Genomic DNA, 25,948 nt, shown 5'->3' on the forward strand with positions numbered 1-25,948 from the left:
CAATGTCCCGGCCTGCCACGGAAGAATAGTGTTGACAGGACCTGAGAAGACAATTGCAGGCTCTAGAACTTGGAAAGCTGTTTGAAGACTATTCGGTCAAGTTGTCTAGAGAAACAAATCCAGTGAGTCATCGATGTATAGGAACAAGCTTTGTATCAAGAAGTAATCTTATCTCAAGAAGGAATCCCATCCTAGGCCAACTCAAGTTCACAATTCTGATGCAAGTCCATACATCCCTCTTCAGAGGCACGTAGCTGCAGGCCAAGTCCCCCAGGAAGCAGGAAGATCGCTGACCGGTGGTGGACACATGAAGGGTGCCGACAGTTCTCAAGGTCAGGCGACCCACGTGGGGCTACCCCTGGAGGCAGGGGCCCAACAAGCAGGAAGGCCAAGTCTCCGGGAGAGAGAGGCTCCCGTTTCTTCTTAGCAGAGGGGCCGCACCTTCAAAAGGCATCGTCAGGCTGTGACCTGATTAGCAGGTGGGGCTCCGCCCCTACACGATCATAAACATTCAAGTTGACGTGAAATCATCCTAAGGACCACACAGACACTGCAGGAAGAGCAATCTCAAAGAGGGAGAAGGGAAAGCCATGAGGGTCAGGGAAGTGAGAAGTCCTGGGGCATCTGAGCGAAGGAGGGACAACCAGAAAGAGCATGTGACTCTGGTAATGACCCAGAGAGCTGCTTCCTCCGCTGTCCGATGCAATCCTAAACCCTGTGGTCAGAGCAAGCGCCTTGCACTGAAGGCACCAGGCGACAGCCCCGCTCCAAGCGGCCGTAGCTGGTGCTGTGGAGCTGAGCGAGGGGGGCGAGGAGGCTCCAGGAGTTTGAAGGCCTATGGCCACACCTGCCCCACCTAAACGTAGCAAAACACACCCCCGTTCTCTCCTGCTTTCAGTAGGGATCATCCACCAATGGACGACAACGCTTCATGGTGCCATGACCAAGTGCATTCGACACCAGACCCAGGGGCAGCTCTCAATTCTCAGCAAAACTGGCTGTACTGGTGCCCACGGTATCTCAGGACACACCCAGGAAACCTCCATCACCATCCTATTCGATACCAGACGACTACACGCCCAGGCAGGGCTGTGTTCGTTCTGTTAGGCATAGGCTGCTATGGGTCGGAGGAGACTCAATGACACCTAACAAGAACAAACGTACCTCATGTGCAGCCATGTCCGGAGCCCTGGTGGCGTGGCTTCCTCATCCGTCTGCTAGTCACACGGTCAGCAGTTGATACTTACTAGCCAATCCGAGGGAGAAAGCGTGTCTGCTCCTGTAAAAACTAGGTTCCGAAATCCACAGGGGCAGTGCTGCCCTGTTCCAGGGTCCCTGTGAGTTTGAGTCGACTTGATGGCAGTGGGTTGTGTCTGGGCTTCTGAAGCTGAACGAGTTTCAGTGGTATAAACACCACTAGACTTAAGAGTAGCAACAAGAGCCTAGTTGGCCCATTTCTGAAATTTAGCCAATGAAAACGCCCTAGATGACAATAGTTGGATCTTGTTGTGCATGGGGGTCACCATTTGTTGGGGGCCTGCCTAAGCTGAGCTGTTAATCACTCTCCTGTTAATCAATCACTCTCAGTGCTAATGTAACGGCCCGTAACCAAAACACCAAGCTCAGTGCCATCAAACTCATTCTGACTCATATCGACCCTATAAGACAGGATAGAACGTCCTTATGGGTTTCTGAGATTTCTGAGACTGTAACTCTTTGCAGGAGTAGAAAGCCCCATCTTTCTCCCTCGGAGTGGCTGGTGGTTTTGAACTGCTGACCTTGCGGTTCGCTGCCCAATGTGGAACGCAGTATGCACTAGGGCTCCTATAAGTGCCCACCATGAGCATTTTCCTGCAGAGGGAGGGTCTTTGGAAAGCAGGGCGCCCCAGTAACACCCCCTCACAAGTCATGCTTCCTTTTGGTACTCCTAAGCTCTGAGTGTGGGCAGGAAATAACAGCTCAGAATCAGGACACCCAACCTTACACCGTCCTCCTCACCGCAAGGTCCTCCTCTGACAGCACAGTGTCTGCCCAGAGTGGCCATGGCCCCCCATCACTATCTCAGAAGTTTCTCTTTGAAACACATTAAGTTCTCTATTTAAAAAATAAGTTGCACTGACTCCATCTTATTTCTAGTCACAATGTGGACATCTCTCCACACGCACGTTGTGCACTACGACGCCTAAGGTGCCATGCTCACTGCATGGGTGACAGCTTGATGACCTCACAAAAGCTCTTTCCTAAGCCAGTCACCTGGGGAAGAGGCAACAGAAACCCTGCCTCTTTGGACCAGTTCTACCAAGAGCAGCCTGTGGAGCCCGAAACCCCGGGGTCAGGAGACTGTCAAGCTCCCGGAGCACCCTTGGGGCCCGAGCAGGTCGGAGGCCTTTGTAAAACAAGCTTCAGGCACCAGGACTTCACATCGGGGCAGAGGAAAACCCTGCTATGGCCTGGACTGCACCTCCCCTGAAACATGTTGGAATCCTAACCCCTGGATCTATAGTGCAGGGACCTCTAATGTTATAGTGGTTACACGATGGGCTGCTAACCACAAGGTCAGCAGTTCAAAACCCCCTCCTGCTCGAGAGAAAGATGAGGCTTTTTACTCCCACAGAGTGATAGTTTCAGAAACCCATGGCAGTTCTACCTCGTCCTGTAGGGTTGCTGAGACAACTTGACGGCAGGGGTCACTATGATGTAATCCCATTAAGGTTGGCATTTCTTGGTTATGCTTAGGAGACCTTGTCAGTAGAGGGTGTGTCCTAACCTAGTCAGTCACTTCTGAATGAGATAGTGAACAGCCCCTGTACACTAGTCTCTAGAGACAGTAAGTGTGCCCGGTCGGCTTAGAAGGTTGGCAGTTCAAAACCACTAGCTCCCCCGTGGGAAAGGCTCACTCTTAAAAAGACTTAACAGTCTCGGGGCAGGTCCACCAGGTCACCGTGAGTGGGAATGGTCTGGAGGGCAGTGAGCTGAGGCAGTTGTGAAGACAGATGCCACATGGGGGTCACTGAGGAACTCCCACCAGGCTGCAGAAGGAGGGGCAGACCCTGCCCTCGGGGCCATTCTTCTCTAACATAGAGGGTTGGAGTGAGCCGCAGGCACTCCCATGGCCGTGAGCTCGGTTTCCGGGTTTGGAAAGCCACTCACTGGCCGTTTTTCCCCGGCCCCGAAGTTGGAGACTTGAGGAGAAAAGAACAGCACAGAGGAGCCCGAGTTGAACAAGCCTTGAGGAAGGGCCTGGCTGCGGCCCTGGACCTCCACACAGCCACGTGCAAGGTCACAGGCAGAAAGCTGAGTCACCAACATCTGACCACCCCTCAGGCCCCAAGCCCCAGCTGAGTCCAGGGCAGTGACTGGCACTGCAGCCTAGAGCAGAGCGAGGGCTGGCGGTGGAGAGGGGTGATGGAGTGCAGTTAAGTCAGGAGGGCTGGCCACCACAGGATTTATACAAACCGCCAAGGGCTTAGACCAGGTGTCCTCAAACTATGGCCCGCCCATGGGTGGGCCACATGCGGCCCGCCAAGGACATTTATCCAGCCCGCCCGGTGTTTTTGCCCCCCCCCCCCCTTTACTTCAAAATAAGATATGTGCAGTGTGCATAGGAATTTGTTCTTTTTTTTTTTTAACTATAGTCCGGCCCTCCAATGGGTCTGAGGGACAGTGAACTGGCCCCCTGTTTAAAAAGTTTGAGGACCCCTGGCTTAGACCCCCAGGGCACCACTGGCCACTGTAGGAAAGGCCAAGGCAGCCACTGCAGGAGGCTCTCCAGGATTTCCACCCATGGAGGGGTGCGTGAGCCCACCCCTGCCCAACAGGCCTGCTGAGAACACCCACCCGGGCTCCCCGTTAGCAGATCCCGTCAGGAGGTCCACCACGAGAGGAAAATGCATTTCTGCCAAAGGGCTGCCTGATCATAAAACATTACCGAGGTAGTGAATTCCCGTCCTCTGCCCCACAGCGTGACAGACAAATCAAGTAGTAAATTACACTTTATTTCATTTACAGAGACCTTGGGGCAAAGAGGTGGTATTCGGAAAACAGCCCACGGGGGAGAAGCACCGAGGAGAAGCCTGTCATAAATATGCCGGTGTGCTTTCCAGGGGGAGTGAGCACGGGGACAGGGACAGGGACGGGGACGCGGAGGGGGCTACAGGCAGCAGGGAGTGGGCAAGCAGAGGGCAGGACGTCCCTGCTTCACACAGGTTGATCAGATCACCCTCTGTCCCCAGCAGCCGTCCCTCTGGACAAAGCACCAGGCAGACCATGGCGGCCCCTGCCCAGAGCGCCCCTGGAAACGCAACTCCGCCAGGAGGCCTGGTTCCCTTGAAAATCTCAGCAGCAGGTGCCTGGGGAGGCGTGAGGCCCAGAGGGGCTGGCCAGATCTGCAGTAGGCTCACTCCCTCCCTCAGGCTGTTGACAAGTCCATTCGATGAGTCCTGCCATTCTGCTGGGCGCCTCCAGCCCACCTCCCCTCTGGAGCTCAATTTCACGTGGCCAGGTGGGTTTGGGTTCTGTCGTGAGGGGAAAATGGCAGTGGTTGCCCCAGGAGGTCCATGGCCCCGGGGCAAGTGCGGGCCTGGAGGGCAGGGGCTAGAGCAGCTTGACGTAGTTCTGTGGGATCAGCCCCCTCTTGCCGTTCAGGGTGCCCTCCAGCCAGCCGGGTTCCCTGGAGGTTTGCACTGCAAAGGAAGAGAGAGGGCTTTACCAGGGTGCTTCCACGTCCTTGCAGTGCACCTGTGACTCTTACTGCAGAGAATGTGGCTTCTTTCTGGGCCGTCCAGTCATGGGCTAGCCTGACGCTCATCGACAGGGTCTGCCCCCTTTGCCACACGCCTCGCCGGGCTTCCTACAGCAGTCTCTTCACTGGGCACCCGCTTCTAGTCTGCCCCTTCTGAACAGAGAACTGGAATGCAGTGCGGATCCCATCGTTCCCCTGCTTAAATCCCATTACCTGTGGCGTCAGGTGCAAGCTCCCGATTGGGCTGCTAGCAGGCCCTGGGCCCCAGGCCCTGCCTGCCTCTCAGCAGCCCCTCTGCCAGCCCCACAGGGATCCCCGAGACACATAACTGCCTTCCAAGGCTGGCAGTCTTTAGAGGAAGCAGGCGGCACCATTCTCTGCTGTGGGTTTGAATTGACAAACTTTCCGGTTAGCAGCTGCATCGGCCACCCGCGCAGCCTCAGCCTCAGCAGCCACGAATGACCCAGAGACCCTACCTGAGTCACTTCCCGCCTTTCGACAGCAAGTGTGAGATACCTCGCCACCTTCTTCACAGGTAATTCTTCACTTGGGGACAGTGTGATGGCTCATAGGACGTGTGTGTGTGTGTGTGTGTGTGTGTGTGTGTGTGTGTGTGTGTGTGTGTGTAAGAGAGAGAGAGAGGAAGAGGGAGAGGGAGTGGGGGAGAGACTGAGACTCCCCTCACTCTGCTCCGTAGAGAACTCCTTGGGCCAGGGCCTGACCTGACCGATCTGGGCACGGTGCCAGCAACCTACAGGTGGCCTTTCCGTCTCGACTGGAGAAGAGGATTGGATACAAGAGTACATGGCGAACAGACAGCAAAGTGCACTCATGCTCGCGTTTGGAGCTCAGATAAGCTCTTATGAACCCGCAGCTTTGGGCAGGCTAGGCCACTGAGCACGGCAGGGAGCGGTGGGCAGTCTTGTCCCTAAAGGAAGTGAGTGGGCTGGGCCCAGAAGACCCACCTAGGGTTCTGGATCAGAAATGCAGCTCAGGGTACTGGTACAACCCCTGGTGAGAAATATTTTACATGGCAAACCAAATACACTGATACAGAAGGTCAAACGTTTCACAACACAATACTTCCCCTTACTATGTACACTGCATTCACTTTTTAAAGTTCTTTTAAAAACAAAAACAACTCATTGTAACTCCACAATTAAGTTTGTGACCCACTAATATGTAGTGAGCCAGTTTGGAACGCTCCAAGGGCTCTATTGGAATTCTGCTATTCAACAAGATACCCCGTCTATGGTGCTTTCCCCACAGACACTACCTGCTCGGGGTGCCTGCGCTGCAGCTCAGCCCCTCCCAAGCCCTCATCCTGCACATAGCAGCTCCTCCCCCGGACTCTTCCAAGGGCTCCAGCCAGACTAGGTTGCCAGTTACATACAGTAACTACACAAAACTGCCAAGGCGCTTAACCCAGTGGGCGGGCACTCAAGTGTGTGTGTGAAAGAGACAGACAGACACACTGAGATGCACTCTGCATCTAGGCAGGGGCCTTGTAATCCCAGCACCTGCTCCATGCTGGACACAGAGGAGTTTGTTGAAGGCGTAAGTAACAGGATGGCTTGGACAGGGGTCTCACAGGTGATCTGGGAGCCACTCACTGTCTTCCAGCCTACATTGGCCTCTACTTTGACTCCATCCCTCATGGCAGGAGAGTTAGAGGTTTCTTGCTTAGTCCCAACTGCACAAGTTGGCAATGCTAGTAGCCTGAAGCAAGAGCAACTGCCAGAAGACAGACAGCCTATGGAGGGGCTCTGGGATTGAGCCTCACCCCCGCCCCGCCCAACTACAACCAAAACGGAGGTCCAGTCCATCGCCTGGAGACTCTTGCTGAGTGCACAGGAGAAACTGGCTACCCTCTGAGCCTCGCTCCCCACCCTCCTTGCTCCATGTAAAGTTGCTGGCACTTATGCAGGACTGCCATGAGGAACACACAGTCTCATACAGTACGGGGTAGGTCTTCATGCAGCCTCCCACTCTGTGGGTGTAAAGGTAGCTGGGACGTGGGAAGCCACAGCCAGTCAAGGAATCTTGCACCCCAGGAGACCAGGAGCCCTGGCCCCACTGCATTTGCTCCTACCCTCCCTTAGTCCTCACTCCAAGGCAGAAGTCATCAAAGTCCGAAATGACTTTCCCAGGGATGACACGACGGGAGCATCAAGAGCTGGCAGTGGGGCGGCCGGCACAGAGCTGGGCTACCAGACCCTGCCTCTCCCACCGGGATGCGGCCGGTGCCTCAGAGGCTTTGAAGGAGGCCTGCGAGGGCCTTCCCTCAGTTCTATGGCCAGGCCTCTCTCGGGAGCATTACGCACAAACATGCCCGTCTCAGGCTCTAGCAAACAGCTTCCTCTCTCCGTACCAGGAGTTGAGAGACTTTCTTTTTGGGAGGGAGAGTTGGAAGCCAAGAGTCGGATGTGTACAGGAAGCGTGATCCATTTTGGAGTTTCCAAGATGCTGGAACTCAGCTCCCTCAGGGCTGTGTGACCGGGCACGAGCTACTGAATCTGCCTTGGCCTCAGCACTGTTCATTTCTAAACACGGGCCAACAACTGGCCATTATAAATTGCTGCACAGATTAAAACAAAGACTGTTTCTAGCTAAGCATCAAGTGTGATGTCAGGTAGACCCCATTTCCAGGCTCTAAGGGGGGGGGGCACGGCGACACACAAACCTATGTTATTTTAGGAGCAAATGAACCCCTATTCACATAACCTGTATTTACTGCTCACTGGACTGTGTGCCAGAACCCACAAGCCCTCTCTAGGCTCTTCTGTTAGGCCAGCCCTGTGGTCTGGGCCCTTCCTCGTCCCGCATGCCAACCCCCAGCTGTGATCTTTCTGGGCCTGCGTACCAAACTCAGTAAATATTACTTTGAGGTGCGAATAAGAACAACAGGTGACATAGTTTCACAGCTACCTAAGTTAACGTTCTACTTCCATGTTGTATGGAACATGACATTGTTGTAACAAACGCAAATTTAATGAGGGCTCAGACCAATAGAGCTCTAAATAAAACTTCTGATAAAACAGGCACAATGTAGACTTTCCCGGCCGCCCCGAGCTTGGTCGACTAGAAAATCATTGGTGAGTTAATAGGGTGGGAGAGCACGGGCGCCCTTTGTTCACACGCTCCCAGCGGGGGACATGATGTACCCAGCAGGCACCCCAGAAACACCCCGAGGCAGGGAACGGTCTCCCCAAAGGTCAGGGCTGCGTAAGGACTGACTCCAGGCCCAGTGGTGGCACAAAAACGCTTAAAAGAGCAGTCGGGCTTTCCTAGAGCTCCCTCAAGCAAGTTCATGTTACCCCCGAGTCCCCACCCCGCCCTCCACCCACAATGTGCAACCCAGAAGTGCCTCAAGGAGGGTGCCGGGCTGGGGCCCACAGGAGAGGGGGAACCTTTGCCTTAATGTGCTCCCAGGAAAACTGCAGATTCTGAGACTGGCCTGCCACAGGCACTCTTCCAGGTCCGGGAACCGGACACCCCTGGGCATCCCAGAGGTCTCCGGTCACCTGCCTGTGGACTCCCTGCTCGGCAGCCGCCGCGCGCAGTGCACACCCGTCTGGAAACTCCCTGCCCTGTGTTCCCCCCACCCCCCACAACCCCCCATGTGTAGCTAGCTCCCCCGAGAGAGCCAGAGCGCTCTGGCTGGAAAACCCGTGGGGAGTGAGCGACCCGTCTGCAAAGGGATGGACCGGTGTGCACCGGCCCGCTTCTCCGAATGTGCCATTTCCTCGGGGCCGGGCAGTGCGGTCCTGCTCACTGTGGGCAAACCACATGGGTAGCACTACACGCATGGAGGTGGGGACCCCAGCTAGCACCCAAACACGAGGCAGAGGACTTGGGAAAGGACGGGGAGGTAAACAGAAGATTCCCCTTGGACACACTGCTGGGCCTGCCACGCGGCCACAAGCGACAGGGGTTGGAAAGCAGGTCTGAGAAGGGATGCATCCTGTGGGCTGAGTTATCGGCAGTGCCCCGGTGGGGACACACCCATCTCCACTGTCCTGCGCTGTGTGAGTCATCAGAAGGGGCTTTACCGGCTGTATTCTGAGCCATGCGTGCGCTTCGACATTTTCATAGAGTCTAAGAGATGGAGTGTGCAGAGAAGATGAAGGTCAAATACATCCTAAACAGTTCCCCCCGAGGCTGAGATGGGCAGCTGCCCGTGGGGCACTCCCACGGCCTGCTGGCACACATTACGAGCACCATTTAACAAGACTCGGGATCTTAGAAGCAGCCTGGTGGCACGGTGGGCTATGAGTTAGGGTTCAATCATTAAAAACACCAGGGGTAAACAGCTGGGCGCTGGAATCGATTCGATGGCAGTGAATTTTCCGTTTGGGGGCTTAGTGGGTAAGTCAAACCCCCCCCCCCCGCCCCTGCCTCCCGGGCCTCTGAGGGAAGAAAGACGGGGTTTTCTGCTTTGGTAAAGACTTACAGCCTCCGAGACGCACAGGGCCAGCCCCACAGAGTCGACTTAATGAGGCTGGGGATCAGTAACGACGTGCTGGGCACTGGCTGTCCAGAGTCCCACAGATTCAACCCAGGCAGTCTGAGACCTTGTGAGACGTGCCAGCTCCTGGACTGCCTCCGGCCAAGGCCTCTCGTGTGGCTGGGCATTTCGGAGGGAGGACCCATTGCCACGTTCACTGCAGACTCCAGTCTAGCCAGAAAGCAGGGCTGAGTGATAACCGACAGAAGACTTCTAGGTCTCCCAGTCCATGGAAAAGGGGACAGCATGCTCCCACGGCTATGACAAGAGCATGGACTGCCCTGAGGTCCCCCCCACCCCCAACACCACCACTCCCCTCCAGGGGAACATGAGAAGCATTTCCTTAGAATAATGGTGAGCTTCAGTGTGTCCGTTAGAGCAGCAAATTGTGGGTCTAGTAGTTGAACTCGTAAATTAAGTCTAGGGCCACACAGGACACAGGGAGGAAGGAACTATTACAGAGCTACACAATTACTACAGACCCTTGTTCCTTCCGCATTCCGGGTTAGGATTCTTGTCGCTAGCTATAGGCCAAACCACGTCACCACTGACAGTGCAGCCCAAGGGCCACTTTGACCTGGATTTTGTCTCCTCCAAAGGCCAATGAATGCCAATGAGTTCCTTTGTTGCCGGGATGATGGACAAAAACAGATTGAACGGCGGCAACATTTCTGGAGCCGTAAGTGTCCAGCTGGATAAGTAAACAGACCAAAGGTGTCTTGGGCTTCTCGTAGATATCAAGAACGTGTCGATCGCCTGCAGAGGGCTGCGTTCCTGCTGACAACCCTGTGAGCTGAAGTGTGGGCAGTGGTCACGTGAACGTTGTCTGTCTGCACAGAATTGAGGCTTTCAGACCTGCCAGTCTGTCCTGCTGAGGGCAAGTCATCAGAAGCGGAGCTCCACAGCCCATCCGTCCCAGCAGGGCTTCACTGGGCGTATTCTGGGCAAGTGCTGACTTCTAAATTTTAATCACACATCTCCTACGCTTTCAGCCATCCACAGAGGTGCAGGTGCAAACATAAGAGACAAACCCGTCTCCTGTTTAAGAGAAAGCCATTCAAGGCATCCTGAGTGGGAAGTGGTTAACATGCTCAGCTGCTAGTCAAAAGGACAGAGCTATGAGTCCACCAGTTACCTCAACAGAAAGGCCAAGCGCTCTACTTCTGGAAAGACAGATGATGTAAACCCAAAGGAACCATGGTTCCACTCTGACACACATCGGGTCAGCTTGAGTTGAACTTGACCAGAGAGCTATTGCTTCTGGTTCAAGAGTCTCCAAATCAGTGTGTTCTTTAGGAAGCATGCCTAAGCAGCAGCCAGGCTAATCGTGTAGGGGCATGCCACCCCCCGCTGCTCTGCACTTGTACCAAAGCACCTGAGGGCACGCAGCTCAGAAGAAAGAGACGCTCACAGGCCGGTGCAGGGAAGCAGCATCGGCACATTGGCACGGTGTTCGCGGAGCGGCAGGCAGTGTTGGCAGAGTCAGGAACCGCCCTGTGGCCCAGGCAGTACCAGCCCAGACGGAGCTGCAAGCCAGCATTGCACGGCACCACGCTGAGGAGACAGGACTTGGCTCAAACTGTAGCCCACTGTGGCCCACCGTCTTGGCATGCCAGTGTGCCAAGCGTGGCTTCACTTGTCAGCAACATCCTCCACTAAGGTTGGTGGCACGAGTGCCCAGCTTCCAATAGCCCAACTTGTTTCCTGGCACAATATCCATCTTGCGGCTAGCTCCGAGGATTCGGATGAAGACAATGATGCATCCGGTACTTAAAGAACCTGCTCAGGGTCACACAGGAAGTGGGAAAGCTGTGGAGCAGAACTCAACAAATAAGTAGCGTTTATAATCCACAGCTAGTGTGCTATCAATCACAGACTGATACTGGTCTATGTGTCTATGAGGAAATGACTTATAGGAACACACTATGTATGTGTATGTATATATCTACGTGGCTGTATATGTACATGTGCACACATATCGACATACTTATCTACACACGTGTGTGTATTCTATATAAGGCTCCTCTATCTGTGAGGAGCGCTGGTGGCAGAGTGGATTATGAGTTGGGCTGCTAACTGGTAAGGTCAGCAGTTTGAAACCACCAGCTGCTCTGAGAGAAAGATGAGGCTTTCTAATCCCATACAGAGGTACAGCCTCAGAAGCCAACAGGGGCGGTTCTACTCTGTCCTATTGGGTTGCTATAAGTTGGAATTGGCTCGACAGCAGTGAGTGTGTGTGTGTGTGTGTGTGTGTGTGTGTGTGTGTGTGTGTGAAATTTTGATTTCCATAAGTCGTTGGCCAACTTCTGGTTTGCACAGAGGGATACGTGTTCAGCAGCTATCTACAAGGTTGGCAATTCAAGCCCAGCTATAGGCACCTCAGAAAAAAGGCTAGCAATAGGCTTCCAAAAGGTCATTGTCATGAAAAACGTGTGGGCAAGGTGGCCTTCGCACACCTGGAGTTGCTCTGAGTCAGACTCCACTTCACGGCAACTCGATCGGAAGTCATTTCGTGCCTTATGAAGCTGGTAACGCCTGCTCTCTGTGTCAGACACGTCATCGCCGGTCCCCTTTCGCCCCTGCTGGCACAGCCAAGTGTGGTTTACATGCTGACCTTGATTCCTATAGCAAGGAGTCCTGAACATGTGTGCCCCCGGCCAGTATTCTGACTGGTTGAAGTCTTGGGCTGTGATGGATTTATGGTGACTCACAGTGCAGGTGAACATAACAGTTCTGGCTAAAAAGGGAGGTGAACAAGGAAGTTTCTGTAAAGTCTTCAAAGTTCTTTTTAAAAAGGCACATATTAACAAGGCCCCCTGACTCTCCTGAGCAGGGCCACAAGGCCCAGAATGGTGGCCGCCATTCTGTCCCCAGCAGAGACATCAACCACACAGAAACACACGCTGGTAACAGTAGAGCAGAGAAAGAGAGATACTGTGGTCCCTGAGGAAATCTGTGAGATGCGGAATTAACCAATCCTGAAGCTCGCTATGAAATGGAATCCACTCAGTGGTGACGAGTCAGCTGTGGTGGGGAGCTCGCTCGCTCTGGGTTGCCTCTGAGTTGACTCCAACTCAGTAATCCTATGTCACAGAGAACTTTCCCTCGGGATTTAAAATTTTTCACCAAAATCTTTATGGAAGCAGATCTTTTTCTGGCGGAGCTGCCCAGTGGGTTTGAACCACAAACCTGTGGTTGACAATCAAGCTCTTAACCAATGCTTCACCCGGGCTCCGTACATCTACACATTATTGTGTGGGCTCAATGCGTTTGCATGATTGATTTAGCTAATGTTGTCCAAGTCTCTGTTGCCCGTACCCAAAGGTCCCTTCTGCAGAGGTAAGAACTGCACAAATATTGCACGAGGGGCTCAGAGGCTCCTAAACAAACCCAATCCCAAAGAATCCCAGGGATGATGCAACTGCAGCATTGTATTTCTAGTGAGCGCATTTCAATGCTACCATCTCGCCTGCCATATGGTGTGCCAAATTGGGAAGCAATTTTACCACAATCCCCTGGCAAGACTGATTATGTGTTTTGGTGACAGAGAGATGATCTTGTTTCTACTCCCAAAACAAAATTTCTCCACAAGGTGTACTTCTGTTGTATGTTTGTGTTGTTGTTGGTTTGTTTTCCGACACATACACAGACACAAACGTCTATTCAAAAGAGGGCAGCTTGCTTTCCAAAAACCCATCATCAGCAAACGCGTCTCAGAGACGAGGCATGACGATGCATTGCGTTGCTGTCTTCCAGAGTCCAGCGAGCTGACTGCTCAGCCACTCCACTCCAAGGACCTATCAGTCTCACTGCTGCCCCGGCATGTTTTAGGGAACCCCACCCAGACACCACCGCACTGTTTCCACAGCAACCAAGGAATTTCATACTGAGCACTTTCATCATAGGGAGGGGGGAAATCGAAAGGGAAAGAAAAAAACTACTCTGAACTACAGAAGAAACCTGTGAGCCGCACAGCCAGGCTCATCTCCTAAAGGTTTGTGTATGACTATCCAACACTCACACGAAAAATCTCACCCCTGCTTCCCCAGCGAAGTCAGTACTCCTATCTGAGATCCATGCTCTGTTTGGATCCGAAAAAGTCACAGGAGGTGCCAAAAACAGTAAATGCAAAATAAATAAATAAATCCTTGCTCCGATGGAGCCAATGCCAACTCATGGCAACCCTATAGGACAGGGGGCACTGCGCCTGGGAGTTTCCACAACAGTGACTGTTTACAAGAGTAGAAAGCCCATCTTTCTCCGGCAGGGCAGCTGGTGGCTTCAAACTGCTGACCTTGCAGTGAGCAGCCCGACTTGTACCTGCTACGCCACCGGGACTCCAGAAGCAGTCAGGGAGTTCATTATATGTCAAAAATGCCCTAGCATAGAATTCTTCTCTGACATTTGAATCTAGAAAGTACAGAAGGCCGAGTAGAGAATTCTGGGAGAGGAAAACAAAGGAAGCCAATCAAATACTTATTAATTCCAAGTGGCACTCAGTTTCTCTGTAAGGTGGGAGAAGGAAGTTGTAAGTGGAGGCCCACAATAGGTAAAGGGGTTGGACGATAACAAAGACAAAAGCAGGATCGGCCGTGCAGCCATCAAGACACAGCCCATTGCCATTCGATTCCTGGAGGAAAAATGGGTCAGCTCTCTTCTGTCCCTGGGGGGAGAGGGGGGTCCAATCCATGGCCCTGACAACAGATGCGTGGAGTGACACAACATACCCTAGCCAAATCTCCCACTTACCATCCTCAAAAACGGCTCCTATTTCAAAAGACAACTCCGAGCTGTGTTCTGCCTGGCAAGGGTACACGGCGCGGGCCTTCCGACTGGTGGTGCTGAAAAGAGAGCGGCAGAGACACCTGTTACAAAGTGATGACCCCAAGAGAGCCTCGCTGCTCCCTCCCTCCCAAATGGCATCCCTCTGTGGCGCACAGACATCAGCAGGGGAGGCACCATCGGGCGCTGCTCCAGCATTGGGTTTTCCAGTAAATGAAGGGTTGCAAGCCCAAACCTTCCTTCAGGGAGCCTCTCTCAGCGACTTTCACCAAACCTCTTCGCCTCATTCTCCACGCTGCCCGGTGGGGTGCCCTTTCCTCCCAGTCAGCATGATCGGAACGACAGGGCCTGCTGGCGGTCTAAGCACTGCACGGTGTCCATTAAAGAGCAGCACCAGCATCTTGAGACAGAAGGACCCAGCGGAGGGAGAGGTGTGCACACACACACTAATGGCCCCAGCAATGAGCCACTGACACCAATCCATCTGGACGAGCAATCTGCCTCCTGTCCCGCACTGGGAGGGGCTTGCTTGGGCTTTCTTTATTTAGCTCTCCACGCTTGCATCCCACAGAGAGGGGCACCACGCTCTGCTTCTCACCACCTTTCAAAACCTCCCAGGTGGCTTTGCGGGGAGGAAGGGTTGTAACCAAGAGGGATGGAAACCAAGCAGTTTTTAGACGCCAACTAAGTAAAAGGAAATGGCCCACTTCACTGGAGCAGGCCAAGATGCTGATGGCAAGACCCTCAGCTTGCTACCTCGGAGGGAGGATTTGCTGACAGCCCTTTCACTAAGTTCAAGACTGTCCTCAGCGCCCAGCTTGCCTCCCTGGGTAATAAGGCATATGCTCTGCCGTCATATCAAAAGAACCCTTTATAGAAAACTAGTTTCATCAATGCATAACCAGTACCGGAAAGACACGGTAGGTTCAAACAGCACTCAACAAGTCAGATTTCTCCTGAACTAAGGCACAGCCTGGGAAAAAAGACCCAGACCAAACTCACTGCCACTGAGTCGATTCCAACTCATGGCAAACCTCAAGGACAGAGGAGAATACTGCCCTAGGGGTTTCTGAAACGAAAAAAAAAATTCTTTTTAATCATGTTATTGGGGGGGGGGGGCTCTTAAAAATCTTATGCCAATCCATCATTCAATTGTATTAAGCACACTTGTTGCCATCAATATTTCCAAAACATCTTCTTTCTATTTTGAGCCCTTAGTATCAGCTCCTCTTTTTTCATCTCCCCTACCCTCCCATCTTCATGAACCCTTAATCAATTATATTATGGTTGTTATTTCCCATCTTACACTGTCCGTTGTCTCTTCACCCACATTTCTGTTATTCATTCCCCCGAGGGGTTATATATTCAACCTTATAGTGGGTTCCCCCACCCCCCATCATTTCCCTAGCCTCCTAATATTGCTGGTCCCACTACTGTTCCTGAGGGGTTGATCGGTCCTGAATTCCATGTGTCTAGAGCTCTTATCTATCTGTACCAATGTGTGCTCTCTGGTCTAGCCGGATTTGTAAGGCAGAACTGGGTCATGGTAGTGGGGGCAGGGGGCTGGGAAGAAGGAATCATCCAGGAACTCAAGGAACGATGTGTGTAAAACTAACTCTTTAGGGAAGTAGAAAGTCTCATCTCTATCCCTCAAAACAGCTGGTGGTTTTGAACTGCTGACATTGTCCTTGGCAGCCCAACGTATAACCACTACTCTACTACAGCTTCTGGTATCACAGCCCTGATATAAGGTTGTAACTGTTGTCCAGAAAACTCGGGAAGCTGGGAAGAACTGGGAGAAGTCCTTTCTAGTGGCGAAGGCAAGCATCTGCTGTGTTTTTGAGACCCGTCTGTGAGCTGGCACCATGATCCATGTCATACTCCAAACTGCGTACCTTTCAGGTGTCTTGTCCACCATGGTGGCCAGAGGAGAGGGGAGGAGAGGTGACAACTTTGGTGAAGGAGGTGTGGCAGCTAGGTTGCAGCTCAGTGTGGTTGGAGACTGTGGGTTGAGCCATTGGACCATAGATGACCGGGTCTGACTTGGACTAAGGGTGGAAATTTAAAGAAGATTAGCAGTATGAAGGCCCCAGGACACCAAGACAAGCCGCCCCTATCCTAGATAATCTGGCTAAGGTGATAGCTCACTTCTCTCTCCAGACAAATTACTTGGAATAGAGGCCTCTTCATCCTGCCAGAGCCATCCAACTCAGGGCCGCACGCTCAACAACCACCCCTCAAAGGAGAGACAGCTAACTGTCGCTCCCCAGGGGGTGCAGGAGACCTATCTTGTCCAATCTAGCGCGCCTTAGTTGTTCACTCCTTAGGGAAATAAAATCTAATTGTTCAAAAGAGTTGAGGAGACCTTTAAAGTGTTTCTTTTTCCTGCTTAGAAAGTCCAGAGAAATTAGAGTCTAGTAGCCAATGGCCTACAGCCAAAAGATTAACATGTGGTCTTTCGGGGGGGAGCGTATCACACAATTCAATAGCTCAATCATATCCACAAGGGCTGTGGAATCATGGCCATGCTCAACGTTGGAACCTTTTCTACCTTCTTTGACACATAGATGCTGACTCCTCATTTCCCTCCCCTTCCCCTTCAAATTCCAGTATTGTCTTCGTAATTCCACCCGCCCCAGTTTCCCTACACCAATAAATACACAGGGCAGTCAGCATGCAAGGCTCCATCAACAACGACCATATAAAACCGAGAGAGACCTCTCCATCTAAGAAAAATTTAGAAGAAATTCACATTGGGCCCATAAGGAGATCAAATTACAATACGTATGGTCCAATGTTCATAGTTTCTCAAATCCACTTTGCAACGTTCTCTGTCCGGTATTGGTGCTGTTGGCATTCTTAGTCTGTGCACACTGGAGACTGACCGGGACCCTGCAGAGGGATTTTGAGCTACCACCATTGTCCACAGCTTTCCGCAAGCCTGGTGGTTAGGATTCAGACCAGGGTTCCGTCCCCTTCCCCAGGTGGGAACCTTATTGTTAGCTATTGTCGGGCCCCACAGGCCAAGGTGCTTCTTCCATGCAGACTTGGCTGACTGCTCATTTACATGGCTGCTTGTTTTGAGAGAAGACTTTAAGACCCCAGATGCTATTATTCACGATCGCCAGGCCATACCCGGTTTCGTTCATACTTTGTTATGACATCCGTGTCTTCAATGATTTCTTCATGGGGGTGAGTATCAGGCAGAGCCGTGTCCAAAGAACTAATGGGTCTTATATTAGGGCTACCATCAAGTTAGAGCTCAAAGCCTATTCGTATAACTACTGTTTCTATAACTCCCTCATTCCATTTTAGGGATGTCATTGCCTTATTAGTACATACAATCTCCATGGGTTTCAAAGTGTCTCTATTGATAACAACATTATTTTGGTCAGCGGGATAGCATTTTAAGCAAAGAATCTTGAATTTATCAGACTCTGTTACATGAATAGTTGGCAGATATGCCTCCAAGATGGGGCTGACTGGACACTAGGTCAAGGGGCTTTCCCCATTCCTTGACTCTGTTATAAGTGGCTTTAAGTAAGGTCAAGTCCAATTTGCTTGGTGGAGTTTCAAATTTGGGTCCTTCTGTGAAGGGTGTTGTATGTCTCAGAAGGACAGAATCCTATGTCTGAGTTGTCTAGTGTACATTGCCTGGGCCACTAGGAGTTGGTAAGGAACAAGATCATAAATAAGTACCCAGTTAGGAACACAATGCCAGGTGTTTGTTTTTGATCTCCCTTGGGGTCTCAACAAGCAATGATAAGCATCCGAAGTGCAATTGCCCCTCCAATATAGTCTTGACCCAGGCTCCTGGTCCACCTCACTGGGAGCGGATTATTAGTGTGATCCTAGAACACTGGGATTGGGTAGGCATTACTGGGGCTTCTCCTTCTCGCCCTGACAAGGGAGACAGACCCTGTCTGTCACGAGGCCACCTCTCCTGAGGTGGTACTGAAGATGCTCCAGTAAGGGAGGGATACACTGTTTAATGGGAGCCGGGTATGCACTGCCTCTTTGGTTGGGGCACCAGATTAGATGCCTGCGTAGCTTGGGAGGCAGCGCCTGTCTGTGTCTGGGTTTTTATCTTCATAGAAGTAGACTCACGCAATATTTTTCCTTTTGTGATTGACTAATTTAACTCAGCACGATGGTTTCCTGGTCCCTCCATGCCCTGAGGTGCTTCACGGTTTCCACCCCATTTTCTAGGAAGGCATAGTATTCCATTGGGTGTGTGTATCAGTTGAACTAGCTTTCGACTGATGGGAACTTGGGTTGTTTCCAGCTTCTTGCTATTGTGAACGGCAACACATGGTCTTTTTAACATTTATAGCTACTATATCTGATTGTATACATGCGATAAACCAGATTTTTTTTTTTTGCTCGTGGAACCTGGATTTTTTCAGAGAGGGCCAAACTAGGAAACTAGGAAAAAACCTCCCTCACTGCCAGTGAGTCCGTTTCCAGCTCACAGCAGTCCGGTAGGACAGGGGAGAAAACTAGAAACAAGGAGATTAACTGACAACAAAAATCTTGAACATCCTCTAGTGTTTAAAACAATTTTTAAATGCTAATAACATATTGTGGTCTCCTAGAGAGCCATCCAAATACAGACAGAGGGTTCAACCAATCCGTGTTGATCTGAATTAAATTATGGTCATATTCTCTAATAACCGGGGCTTACTTTAAAAGTACAATGCAGAAAGCTTCTCACTTTATTCTATTGCCCTTCAACACACGCCTACCAAATACTGGCTACCTTCGGGCAGTTCTCCACCTCAAATGCAACCTCTTTCCCGGAAAACCATTTTCCACGAACAACTTCCTCGTGTGTCAGTATTCCTGAGCACATTTTTCATTCTTTCTTCTTCCCTCCACAGCAGAATGAATACCCACATCCGCCCATGTTTCCTCCCAAATGACTCCCAGGCATTGACTTTCTCCTCACAACCAGTAGACTGTTCCGCCCCTACTCCTGTCAGCTGAACAGGCCCACGCCTGAGGGCTGCACGGGCGGGGCCTTTTGGCAGCCGAGCGCCAGGTGTGTGGATTCAAACCAACAAGCTTTCAGTGGGTAGGCCGGGCTTAACCATCTGCACCAGCCCTGGTCGCCTCAGAAAGAGCTGTGAGTGCATAAACCTGGTGGATGAAGTGCTGCCTTATTAACTTGACAGTTCACACACAGATTTCCTAGCAGGGGTCGGGCGGAGGGGGGGAGGCAGGGGAGGCACTGTTTTAACAACCTCATTCCTTGAGCAACGTATCTATAATTCCCCTACTATCCAGCCGTTGTACTCAGGCATCCCAGAGCCTGTGTCCTCCCAAGCCAGGAAACCTATAAATCTTAAACATGTTTTCTTCAGCGGAAAACAAACCTGTGACAGGGTCTTACTAATCAAGGAGGGAAAGGATGAGTGAAAATCTGACTGAGGATTTAAGGTCAAACGATTGCTGTTTTATCTCCCACCAATTAGTCAACATGTGTGGGGGCGGGGGTGGAGGACGATGAGCTGCTTTGGCACCTCCCATCCCTCCCATCAAGGCTTCCTAGTCATAAAGGGCCGGGCGATGAAGTAACAGCCATCCATCTGCCCAGAGAGAGGCCAGCTACAAGATGGTGATAAAGTAACACTGTGACTCTGTTCTCAGCAGGCATTACAAAAAAAAAATAATAATAATAAAGATCAGAAATGTCGTCTACTACTTAATCATCTACTTAATCCCCACATCTGTGTAAAAAACAAGGAACAACAACCCCAACAGGGAATGGAGGAATTGTTGAAAGGGCAGACACAAAAGACTGCTAACCTTCTAGCCCTTTCCCCAAATGGGCACACCCAATCAGGACTTCCTGTCCAGGTTCTGGACACAAAGAGACTTTTCTTCTGTTTGTTTTGTTTCCTTTTGTCGATACTCAACTGCTCACTGCAGGGAGTCAAGTCTAACTCGCAGTGACCTTAGCTAAAGCGGAGGGTGGCACTGTCCCTGTGGGTCCCTGGTTTCGAACTGCTGACTTTCCGGTTAGGAGCCCAACTCATATCCACTACCGGCCAGGGTTCCTCTGATTCAACTTAGATGTGTGCTATGTAACCAGCACTAACCTGCTCACCAGCATACCCTTGCTGCCTTCCCAGAGAGCCTTGTCCTTCCGTCTTTGAGTCCCTGCATTCTGCTCCTGAGGGGCACCCCCCCTTCTCTAAGTACCCCAGAAGCCTCTGCTACATGCTGCTCCCTTGGGTTGTGGAATTCTACTGGGGCACAAGCTTTGCCAGCTGGAATGTTCCTGAGAGTTAGCAGAATGCAAACCTGGGGACATTATCTGTGGCGAGGAGTCACATGGGGCCATGGATCTTGCGGGGTTGGGAGACAGAGCAGCTGCTCAGGCAGAAGAGCTTTGCCCTGGGCTTGTCTGCTGGCAGACAGCAGGGAGGAGACAGTCACAGAATAACACACTCAGGCCATAAAATGCGGCTACACCTTGCCCAGCAGCTGCAGGCCAATGGTGTTTTATAGTTGCCCCTCAAAAGGCGAGACACGGTAAATGTCCTTTGCAATGGATGAAACGTTTCCCTACTTTCCAGAATTTTAACAGCATTTTTCTGGTCTTTTTTGGGGGTGGGCATGTCAATAAATGAGGAGCTGATACCAAGGGCTCAAGTAGAAAACAGGTGTTTTGAGAATGATGATGACAACATATGTACGAATGTGCTGGCCACAATGGATGTATGCATGGATTGTGATAAGAGTTGTATGAGCCCCTAATAAAATGATTTTTAAAAAAAGATCAAAAACCGTTTTAAAATATTCAATTTTGTATATATATATATATATATATATATGCAACAGTTGTATTTTACCAGAGAGCAGTAGAGGTAAACATCACTCTCACCAGGAGAGCTTTCCCGCCTTCGATTTAAAATACGGTGCGAACACTAGACATTTTGAGAAGGGCAGCCCACTGCAGAGGGCAAGCGGACTTCCTCAACCCAGTCCTGGGAGAGAATTCAGCTCCACGACATCAGAGTTTATCATCAACTCGTATCTCTTCTGCACATCTAGAACAGTTCTAGCTACCACCTGGGGTTGCTGTTACGTGTCAACGCATCAGTTCTGACGCACAGCGACCCTCTCTGCAGTGGGGGAAACACCGCCTGGTCCTGCATATCATCCTCAAGCTTGCTCTTCTGTCTGAGCCCACTATTGCAGCCACTGTGTCAATCCAGCTCAAGAGTCTTCCTCCTTTTCGCTGCCCCTCCCTCTACTTTACCAAGCATGATGCCCTTCTCCAGGGACTGGTCTCTCCTGACATCTCCAAAGTACCTGCTGGGAGACAATTCTCTGTGGTCTCTCGGAATTCTGAACATCTAGCAAGTGGAAGCAAATGCCTCCGCTGTGCTGGGCTGGCTTTTCAGGAATGTTTGTCAGGGAAACCACCTGGGCAGATCAGAGATGTGTCTCCTTCTGGAGCGAAAGGCTGGCTGTATGACTCACCACTAAAGACTGGAGACCCTGTGCTCACAGCTCCCCTCCTTTGATGCTACCAGGCCTGCTCGGCTTTACCCTGTGGGAACTGGGCCTCGGGCAATGGCACGGAATGGCTGCTACTGCTGTGATTCACGGAGTCCCTTGGCTCTGACCCAGGCATCCCGGGTCTTCTGCCAGCACCCGCGAGACCTGGCAGGTTCACTTGGTAGCTTACAAGCATGGCACAATTTCGGACCCTCACTGCCTTGAGAGAACTATCCTTGGGAGAAGTGAGGATATGGTCATTCCGGTTGTATGTGTGGGTGTTTTCTGCGGTTCATATGAGAACCTCAATTGAGGAAAACTATGTAGGTTGAAAAAAAATTAAGTCAATGATATTACGAATAAAATGCTTCCATTTGGCTAGAAGAGAATGAAATATTTGAAGTGTTCTCTCCTACCAATTCCCAAATTTAACGTTTAAAAGAAAAAAGAAAACCATCGATGTCCCTCTTTCCATCGGTTGCCCCCGTGGCTCAGGATTTTCGATTGGGAAGACTGGCATGCGCACAAACCATCCGTTTAATTTCATGATGAGCTGCTGACCAATGACAAAAGCACCTAAATGCCACCGGGTTCCTGAACGCCCAGCGGTGGTTTGCACAAATGGAGACAGAAGCCCACTCTTCCTGAAGAGCTCAGAAACCACACTTCCCCAAACAGAAGTAAATTACAGAGCACCACTAATACCCGTTTGCACGACATCTTTCCAGCCTAACACAAAACGGGAGGGATCTTCTAGCGCAAGGCCCCTCAACATTTGGCATTTTCAAGCCACAAAAGCCAGTGTCACCCTTTCCTTCCTCGAGAAATGTTTCCTTTTTCACCGGGGGGGTGGGGGGTGGGGGTGGAGTGGGTGGGGGTGGATGGGGACACGAGTGTTTCACTAAAAATATAAAACAAAATTAAAAACCCACACAAGATTTCCTATTGCTAACTCGCCATCATCCTCCTGGAAATGCTTCCCATTTGAAGGTCTTCCTTGCTATCCCTTGATAACAGAGAGATTCCTTCTGCTGGGGTGGGGCTACAGCTACAGAATATGCATCTGTGCAATCGATGCAAGAATCCACTCCTATAAATGGAATTGACACTCTTGCTTTGAAAACAGCAATAGGCCTGTATTCCAGGGAAAGACTTGGGGGGTTTTACCAGGAACAAAAGCAACAATGAAAAAGAAATTAGTGAAAGTAGCTGTGTAGATGTACACTTGGTAGGATTGTTGTTGTTGCCCTTGTTTTAATTTTATAAAATGTAACAAATCAACAGTAGCGGCTGCTCTGATTCAAACTGTGAGCCAATCTTCCCCAGGACCAGACTGCGTTCCATGCATACTAAAAATCGTTCTGGTAGCAGAAAACCACAAACATTTCAGCAACAGGGGTGGGGAGTTAGGGCCCTGACTGGTGAAATGCTACAACGGCTGCACCGGTCACCAGAGAACCTGGGCGGCGAACAAGCACCTCACAGGCAGGGCGGGGCGGAGGCTCTTGGAAGAAGAGCGAGATTTAAAACTCATAGGGGTGTGGAGCAAAGAAAGCTCGCCCCAACCCCAAAGATGGCTTCTTTGGAGTGACTGATTACCCTGGATCCCGAGATGTTCGACTGCAGTGGAATGATCTCCGAAATCCAATCAAAAAGTTTGTGCCGGGATGAAAGATTTTTAAACCTCATTTGCAAGGTCTCCAAGCACAAGCTAACACATTAGTGAAATGATCTTTCATGCCAGTCTGGAAAATGTACGGCATAAGTCTACAACAGCTGTCCTGGGCAAAAGTGTTTGGAAATGTTAATAAAGACAGACGGGAATATTGTATATGTGTGTATCATGGGAAAATCTCCATTCAAACGAATGCTGAGCACCAAAGAGGGAGAAGTCCACAGCTAGCTCACGATGTGGGTACAGACAGCATGCCACGGGGAACCGCGGGGCGAGAACCACCCACTGCGGTGCCCTACAAGGTCGGCTGAGGCCTTTGCTGCCCCTCAGAGGGGTTTCCACGGGATCCTGGTCTGTCTCCTAGGGCTGCCTTCACAGCAGTCCACCAAATGGGCAGCCGGGTGTCACCTCGCGGTTCTGGAGGCGGTAAGTCCACCCCAACGTCCTGACTGTGCCAATGCCTCCCGAGGGTTCTGGGGAATTCATTCCTAGTTGCTGGCAACCCCCGAGCGTTTCCTTGGCTTGTCGTTGCAGCTGCCGCCCTCCTCCCGTGGCTGTCCTTCCTGTTTCTGTGTCTCTTCCCTTGTGCAAAGGCACCGGTCAGACGGGATTGAACACACCCGACACCTGTGTGATCCCCTGGTAGCCAGGCTGATAACATCTTCAAAACCCGAGTTCCAAACAGGGTCATATCCACAGGGCGGGACTTCAGTCCATCTCTCTGGGGCTCTTGAGCCAATCCACAGTGAAGGCCATTCATTCCTCAACCTTGGTGGCCAGGCCCTGTGGAGGGCGGGGTCCACCCCTTAGAGGCACATGGGCACACTTGTTCTCTTGAAGTGCCTCTTCAGGTGAGTGTAGAACAAGCACAATGCAGTGCGCTAACTGGGGCTGCTAATCAGGAGAGCAGGTCAATCCCACAGCCATGCCACACATTCTACAGGACTGAGATGGGACATCCTGTCCCCATCAAGATCTGCAGTCTCAGAGACCAAAAAAGCACCAGATGTGCCCAGGGTCACAATGAATGACTGCCTCCGTGAGTCAGTCTGCCCAGGATCCTCCAGGGAGACACAAGGCCAAGAGCATCTATCAAATGGGCACCAGCAAGGCTTTCGGAGGAGGCAGTGCCTGGAAGGAGCAGACGCACTGCACATCAGCTTCCTTGCTGCTGCGCCGAAAAGGAACGCTTGCTGCATTTTACTAAGTGATGGGGCTTGAGAGGGCTGGGGGAGGGGGTGGCCCCACAGGGTCCCTAAGAAGAATGTTTCTCTCAGTTCAGTTCTTGTGGGGGAAAGAGCTGCCATCCAAGCCAAGGGCTGAGCCTACACACTGAGCTGCCAAGGACAGCCCCAAAGAGGTAGCGAAACTCCTCTTAAGAAAAACCCTCAGGTCCCTGGCCGGGCTGGTTTCTTATGAGCCGCTATGATAGGTGAGCTACCCAACTGTTCGGAATCATTTACAGATTTGGCTGGGTCCCAGTGAGCACCTCCTACTTTGATCAGGTGATATCCCAGAGGCTCCTACAAGAGATTCCCCAACAGAGAGGCCAGGAGAGGAACCCCAAGCTGAGCCCTGCTGGAATAACCCCAACAATGACCAGAAACAATACAACTGGCAGGCAGCATCTGGGCCACCTTCGAGACTAAAGGTTATGTGCCTGAGCTACGCAGGGAGGAGATTATGTAACTGCTGAACCAGGAAGTCAGGGTCAAGTCGAGCTAAGAATATCAAATTAGATTCTCAGGGGACGAGAGAGTCCAAGCAGGTGGCTGCCTCGAGCTCTCTCTCAGGGGAGCAGTGATTGGGTTTTCTTACAAATGGCCCTTTGAAATCTTGCAATAGCCCAGAGGAGCGGATGTTAGGAATCTCTTTTTACAGATAATCTTGCTAAGCTTGGGTTCACTTACTAAATAACTTACATAAGGTCCCCTAGCCTTGAAGCAGCAAAAGCAGGCTACAAAGCCAGGCCTGCCTCGCTTTGTAACTTGGAGCAGGTTTAGTCCTTGTGCCACAGCTCTTCCATCCCCGGAGCAAAGACATACCTCCCAACTGGAATGATGTAGACATGGCGGTGAGATGTCATTTATAAAGTACATGAAGCACTACTAGGTCTTCGATCCTAGGAAGTGCAAGAGGGCATCTACCGAGCAATCCTTCTCTGCACCCTCAACCCAGCAGGTTCTGCTAAAGCAGAAGGCTTTGCCCCCAGCCCCCCAATGATCACGAAAGGAGCTTGTCTCTGGGTAGAATGGAAAAGGCTCACAGTAAGGTACCACACTCCGCCTGCTCATTCTGCCCCCGTTCTTTCATACAAACAAACAAAAGACCAGTTGCTGCCAGACTGATCTCAACTCAGAGTGACCCCGAGGGGTTCATGAGTGTGACCTTTCAGAAGCAGATCACAGGTCTTGCTTCCAAGCTGCTTCAGGGTGGCCTGCTTCCCGCTACTGCCTCACTTTGGGCGAAAGTGTGTGTGCTCTACTGTGACACAGCAGGACACAATCATATATAACGAGTACTTGGCTACCTCCCAAGGAGCCCTGGTGGCATAGTGGTAAGGAGCTGCGTTGCTGACTGCAAGGGCAGCAGTTCTAAACCACCGGCTGCTCCACAGGGTTTGAAACAGGTTCACAGGGGCAGTTCTACCACGTCCTATGGACCATGTCGCTACGAGTCAGTATTGCCTCAATGTCACCGAGTTTATGTTTTTAGATTTTCTACCTCCCAGCAA

The 25,948-nt window shown here is 51.4% G+C and overlaps 1 protein-coding gene across 2 annotated transcripts in view; it reads right to left on the reverse strand.

Annotated features, from left to right (window-relative positions):
* Positions 1 to 3,979: 3,979 nt before the first annotated feature.
* The window catches only part of ARHGAP10 (Rho GTPase activating protein 10), a 350,687-nt gene continuing 328,718 nt past the window's right edge, over positions 3,980 to 25,948 (reverse strand). For both annotated transcript variants that reach the window (XM_075543716.1, XM_075543714.1), the window contains 3 exons: positions 15,926 to 16,078; positions 13,998 to 14,089; positions 3,980 to 4,682 (listed from right to left, as the gene is read on the reverse strand). In XM_075543716.1, coding sequence (XP_075399831.1) covers positions 4,594 to 4,682; positions 13,998 to 14,089; positions 15,926 to 16,078 — 334 coding nt within the window. In that variant the 3' untranslated portion in view covers positions 3,980 to 4,593. The remainder of the gene's footprint in view (positions 4,683 to 13,997; positions 14,090 to 15,925; positions 16,079 to 25,948) is intronic.

Source organism: Tenrec ecaudatus, chromosome 3 (assembly GCF_050624435.1).
Source record: "Tenrec ecaudatus isolate mTenEca1 chromosome 3, mTenEca1.hap1, whole genome shotgun sequence".
Lineage (NCBI taxonomy): Eukaryota > Metazoa > Chordata > Mammalia > Afrosoricida > Tenrecidae > Tenrec > Tenrec ecaudatus.